The 6,026-nt window shown below is 61.0% G+C and overlaps 1 protein-coding gene across 1 annotated transcript in view; it reads right to left on the bottom strand.

The window, feature by feature from the left end:
- Positions 1–3,345: 3,345 nt before the first annotated feature.
- The window catches only part of LOC120381343 (von Willebrand factor A domain-containing protein 5A-like), a 48,155-nt gene continuing 45,474 nt past the window's right edge, over positions 3,346–6,026 (bottom strand). The window contains exons 2-4 of the mRNA XM_039499557.1: positions 4,853–4,942; positions 4,167–4,293; positions 3,346–3,724 (exon numbers count right to left, since the gene is read on the bottom strand). Coding sequence (XP_039355491.1) covers positions 3,645–3,724; positions 4,167–4,293; positions 4,853–4,942 — 297 coding nt within the window. The 3' untranslated portion in view covers positions 3,346–3,644. The remainder of the gene's footprint in view (positions 3,725–4,166; positions 4,294–4,852; positions 4,943–6,026) is intronic.

The raw sequence follows: 6,026 nt of genomic DNA, 5'->3' as shown, positions 1-6,026 counted from the left end.
TCTGGGAGCTCCCTCCTGCCCCCACATGTGCCCTCCCGCTGCAGGGCACCCCCCAGGGCTGAGCGCAGCACCTACTGCTGCCTGCCAGGTCTACACAGAGGTATCCCCTCCCAGCTCCTGCCTGCCATGCCCTGCTCACACCCCCAGGGACACTGGCTCCTTTTTAGCCCAGTCCTACTCTGAGCCCCACCCCCCGCCAAGCCCCCATCAGCTGCCCCTCAGCTCCTAGCCCCTCTCCAAGCACCTCCCTTGGTCCCATCAGCTGCCCCCAGAGCCCCCTGCCGCTCTCTGAGTGTCTCCCCCCGGGAAGTTCAGGAACAGCCTCCTCAAGTGAGCTGAGGGGCAGAGAATCCTTCCCAGGGGCTTGCCGGGGGGGGGGGTGTCTTGCCCCCATGCTTGAGGCTCACAGACCCCCACATGTAGGGTGAGGAAGAGATTTCCCTCAGCGTCAGATTGGCAGAGACTCGGGGGAGTGGGGTTCATCCCCCTTGGCAGCCGGGGCACTTGCTGGTTTGAACTGGAGTAACTAGGGGGGCTCTGGGATGTGACATCTGTAACTCAGCATTTGGGGGCGTCAGTGACTCAGCCCCAGGGGCTGGAGCTGTCACAGGGGGTGGGGGAGCAGGGGCTGTGGCCCGATGAGATGATCAGGATGGTTCCTTCTGGCCTCAAAGTCTCTGAATTTATCCTCCCTGGCCCCATTTCCTTCTGAGAGCCTCCCCAGCCCTCTCTGAGCCCCCGGGATGCCCTGCTGCTGCCCCCAGTATCTGGCCTGGGTGGTTGACCTGGCAGGGGCTGCGGAAAATGGCTCGTAGCGATGCCAAGATCTTGGTGCCCCCCAGGTCGGCCTGGAGCTGCTGGACGTGCTGCAGAGACTTGGCCATGGTCTGTTAGGTGTATCCCACGCTCTGCCTGCAGGGGGTGCCATGGGGTCAGGGACAGCAAGACTGAGCAACACCCCAACCCGAGCCTGCCCTGCCCCCAACCCCAGCCAGCCCTACCCCTAACCAGCCCCCTCCCTGCACTGCCCCTCTGACTCCCGGGTAGGACTCGAACCGAGACCCAAAGCCGCAGATGTTGAAATAACAGCCGAGGGGCAAACTCTTCAACAGCAGGACCAGAGTCTCCTGGGGACGGACAGATGGACGGAGTCAACCCCTTGGTCCAGCCAGCCCGGTCTCTCCCGAGCTCTGCCCCCTTCCTCCCCCAGTTCTGCTCCATGGGCACAGCCAGCCTGGGCTGCTTCCCCTGCCCCAGCTTTGCACCACAGCCTCAGCCAGCCTAGGCTGCCCCCTGCTTCTGCCCCAGCCAGCCTGGGCTGCTCCTGCCCCACTCTGTCCCCTGCTTCTCCCCCCATTCCTCCGGCTCTGCCCCACGGGTCCAGCCAGCCTGGGCTGCTCAGTCCCCAGCCCAAACCATCAGTTAACCCATAACCAAATCTAGTGTTCTCCCTTGAACCATTGTTGGTTCCCCACAAGAAACCCCTCCCCACGCTCGCGTGTGTCCCGCTGCCTGGATCCAAACTCTGCCTCAGACCCACGGGGACTGGGAGTCCATCTTCTCCTGACTGATCGTGCTGGGTCTCTGCCTGTCTCCAGCACTCAGGACCCTGAGCTACCACCATCACCTGCGAACCCCGACCAGTTCAAGCTTCAGGGAGCGGTGAGATCCCCCCTCCCCCTTGTTTTCTTTTCTACCTCAGGTGTAACTTCCTAACCCTGATTTGTTTGAGCAGGTCTAGTTTTCTATATATGGCTTTTGTAACCTTTAATAATGTCCGTTATGGTGGTTTAGCCTCCTCGTGCGGTTATCACTATTCCGTAAATAACTTCTATGGTTAAGCTGGTTGCTTCTTTCTCGCTCTCTCTCTGAGCTTTACTCTTGTGTTTTTAGCTTCCCCCATTCACTCGGCAGCGACGCCCTCGTACCTAAGCTAAAGATCCCTGCAGCACCCAAAATCCTGTGGGGTTTGCTCAGCAAAGGGGTTACTGCCAGTACAATTGAGATGTGAGAGTGGGGACAGGGACGTGCTGAACCTGTGATCTACGAGGGTGGCAGCCTGGAAGTGCTGCTCGACCCAGCCTGCTCAGGCTTACTCTAGTCCGCTGCTGTACTTGTGGCACGTAAGGGGGGGCAGCTTGGAAGTGCTGATTGACCTGGTCCACTCAGACTTGCTCTGTTAATGTGTGTGTGCATCTCCATGCGGTTCTGGGCACTTGCAGCAGGGAGAAGTAGAGCTCTGTATGAAAACACAAGTGACACTACAGAGCCCCCCTGCCCCCAGAAACGTAATCCTAATAACTGAGCATACCCCAAAGTAACGGGCAAAGCTGGTAACACTGGGATTTCGGCACCTCTCTGGAGCTCAGCGCCAGGCAGGGCAGGAGGGGGTAGATCCGTATGATTCCTCACCCCCCCTGGCTGTGGGAGACCTGGGTCTATCCCCCCCGCCTGCCTGGGAGACGGGATTTGAACCTGGGCTCCCCCGTGCAGGAGCGCGCTGACTGCACTGCGGGGGTCGCCCCGGGAGCTGCCGTGAGGAACGGGTAAGGGGAGCTGTTGGGCCAGAGAGCAAGTGAGTGACTCGAGCCTGGTGCCTGCAGAGCTCCCCGAGGGGGCACAGAACAGGACCCCCGGCTAGTGAGTTACTGATCCAGAGAACAGCTCCGGCTGGAGCCTCCCCTGGAGCTCTGGGTTCAGGTGCTGCAGCCCAGTGACATGCCCACGCTCCCAGCCTGTCTCCCCATCCAGCAGGGTGGGGAGCTGAACCGGGGCGACTGCTCAAAGCCCTGGGGTAAAAGCCATAAGGAGCCAGCTGGAGCTCAGAGCAAGGCACTGGATCCGGCCTTGCGACAGCGGCTTGGAGCCTCCCCTGGGGCCGAGAACCTGGGCACCCGCTGGAGGTGCAGGGCCTGGGGTCGTAGGCAGGGCTGTAGGGACCCTGGCAGCGAACAGTCAGGTGCAGCAGGAGCTCGCAGGGCTCGGCAGCTGCTGAGAGGGTTGGGGAACGCCCTGGAAGCCCCAACGTTGGACGTCAGAGCTGGAAGTGGGAGTTGGGCACCTCTGTCTGAATGGTAAGATCCTTTGCCAGCTGCCTTGGGCCAATGCCCCATGTCTGCCCCCTGCACCCCACGTGCTCCCCGCTCTCCAGGGCTCCTCCTGGCCCCTGCTAGCCGGCCCAGTGTCTGGGTCCAGCTGCTCTGCCCCACCAGAAAGCCGGAGCTGGGAGTGCCAATGCACCCACTCAGGGCAGGCAGCCCCTGACCCTGCTGGGAACCCAGTGCCCTGGGCAGCCGTGGGGAGCTCGGAGCCCCGGGACCCCAGCCAAAGCCAGGCAGACAGACAAACCGGGGGAACTGCTTTATTCCAGCGAGGGGCTGGCAGAGACAGTCTCCGCCCGCAGCAGCAAGGGCCTGTCTGCACAACCACCTTCCTCCGCTGTAAGTGACTGGGTCAGTTTTAACTGTTTTCCTTAAACTTATGCAACCAACTGGCTGCTCTTAATTTAGGATCCCTGTGGGGGGGTTAGCGGGGCTGGAGGCCCAGGGTAGCTGGGGTGGGGTGGGGTATAGGGATGGGGAGGTTCAGCTGGGCAGAAGGCCCTGGGTAGCTTGGGGTGGAGGGATACAGGGATCCAGGGGGGCTCAGAGCCCGAAGACAGCAGGGCCAACGCTGCAGCCCAGCAGGGTGTTGGCGGCTTCCAGACATTCGCTCAGCCGGGGCCCTGCAACGAGAAGAGGGTCGGGGGAGACATCAGCCTGGGGAACAGGGGGGCAGGGGGGAGGAGACACCAGCCAGGGAATGGGGGACAAAGGGCACAGAGCTCACAGCCCGGGGCACTGACCTTGGGGAGCTGGGGGGACGGGGGGCTGGGAGCCTGTCTGTCCTGGGACTGGAGGCCTCTGGGGGTCTGGCTGGGGGCCAGAGGCTGTTAGGATGCCGGGGGGTAGGGGGCCCTGGGACCCATGGGACGGAGGATCCCAGGGCTGTGGTTGGCTGGACTGTGGGGTCCTATGGGGTGGGGTTGGTACTGTGGGCTTGTGGGATCTTGGGGGTGGGGTGGGGGGGCAGGCTGGGCTGTGGGACAGTCAGGGGGGGCTATGGAGGAGGGGCTTTCCAATAGGGGGCCTGGGCCGTGCCCCCGACCCCCGCCACTCCCGTCTCACCTGCTTGGCCCCGCACCCAGCCCACAGCCTTGGCCTCCAGCAGCTCCCACTCGTCGCGCTGCCCCGCGGCCTGGCCGTGCAGCCAGACCACGGCCAGCACCGTGGCCCAGACGCCGGGGGGCACGTCCTGTGGGGGGGGAGAGACACAGCTTGAGACAGCGCCCAGCCTGTCCCCCAGAGCGCTGCCCCGGCCCTGGGGATCCCCTGAAGCCCTCCCAGCGCTGCTCCCATCCTCCTGCCCTAGGGACCCCTCTGCCCTCCCAGTGCTGCCCCTATTCCCCTGTCCGGGGAACCCCCCAATCCAGCGCTCCTGCCCCTTCCCAGACTCAGAGGGTTCCCAGCCCCCCTCCGCTCTAGCACCATGGACCCCCTACCCAGATGCCCAGTGCCATGCCCGGGGGTAGGGAGACAGCCTCAGAGAGGACCCAGCCTGGGCCTCCTCATGTCCCCCCTCAGCCCTGGGCCCCCTCGATCCAATGCTCCGATTCCCTGCAAGGGGGTTCTAGCTCCCCGCTGTGGGCCCGTCTCCCCGACTGGGCTCCAGATTCAGGGGTCATATGATCCAGTCGCCCTCAGACCCGCCCCCAGCCTGGGTCACACCCAGTCTCATCTGGGAGCAGAGAACAGGCCAAACTCATGGCACCTGCCCCCTCGTCTCTCCCCTCTCCTCCGCCCCCTGCACTCACCTTACTGGGCATCCTCCCCCTGGCGTCGGTCTCGCTCACCCCCAGCGCAGCAGCCAGCCGGGGGTCCAGGTCCCACGAGCCGTCGGCATTCTGCAGAGATACCAGCCTCAGCAGGGGAGACTCCTCCGGAGCCCGCTCTAGGGAGAGAGGTGGGGAGATGGCTCTTGCACAGGATTATGGGTACAGAACAGCAACGTGGCCTATCCAGGCTGGGGGACAGCCAACAACCTTAACTGTATCAGAGGGGTAGCCGTGTTAGTCTGGATCTGTAAAAGCAACAAAGAATCCTGTGGCACCTTATAGACTAACAGACGTTTTGCAGCATGAGCTTTCGTGGGTGAATACCCACTTCTTCAGATGCAAGTGGTGGAAATTTCCAGGGGCAGGTTTATATATGCAAGCAAGAAGTAAGCTAGAGATAACGAGGTTAACCTTCTTCTGCCCCTGGAAATTTCCACCACTTGCATCTGAAGAAGTGGGTATTCACCCACGAAAGCTCATGCTGCAAAACGTCTGTTAGTCTATAAGGTGCCACAGGATTCTTTGTTGCTTTTAACCTTAACTGTGACCCTCTGTGCATCCTTAACTCTGCCCCTCCATGAGCTTCTTTTATCTACTCCTCTGCACTCTTAACCTTTCCGTGGGCACCCTCAACTCTGCCCCTTCCTGCACCCATGGGATGACAACTAATTTACAGTTGGAGTTGGGAACCAAAGTCCCTTGGGCCCCATGAATGTCTGAGCCCCAATCATTAATCTCACAACCCCAGGGTGTTTCTCAAACACAATCTGACCCCGGGACCATCCCGCACTACAACCTGTGATACAGATATACGTCTGGGGAGACACAGAAGCGTCTAAGGGTATAGGGGAGATGGGATGTTACACAGTCTATATGATATTACAGCTGCCTGGGCCAGGGTTATGAGGCAGAGTTAAGGTTACCTGGGCTACAGCAAGGTTGTATTTCCACACACTTCAAATTCAGGTTTAAGGGGAGCCTTAACTTTAACATTTCTGCCTTTGGTGGGCTTCTTTGTTTAGAAACCAGACCGGGCCAACCACGATCTGTGCCCCTGAACTCACCTGTACAAACACCCGAGCCTGGGCCCAGCTTCACAAGGTATTTTTGTCTGGGAATTTAGCTGTGCCCATTTCAGAGAAAACTGCCCAGT

The sequence above is a fragment of the Mauremys reevesii genome, linkage group 13, assembly GCF_016161935.1.
Source record: "Mauremys reevesii isolate NIE-2019 linkage group 13, ASM1616193v1, whole genome shotgun sequence".
Taxonomy (NCBI): Eukaryota; Metazoa; Chordata; order Testudines; family Geoemydidae; genus Mauremys; species Mauremys reevesii.
This window is presented reverse-complemented; position numbering and strand designations above follow the sequence as displayed.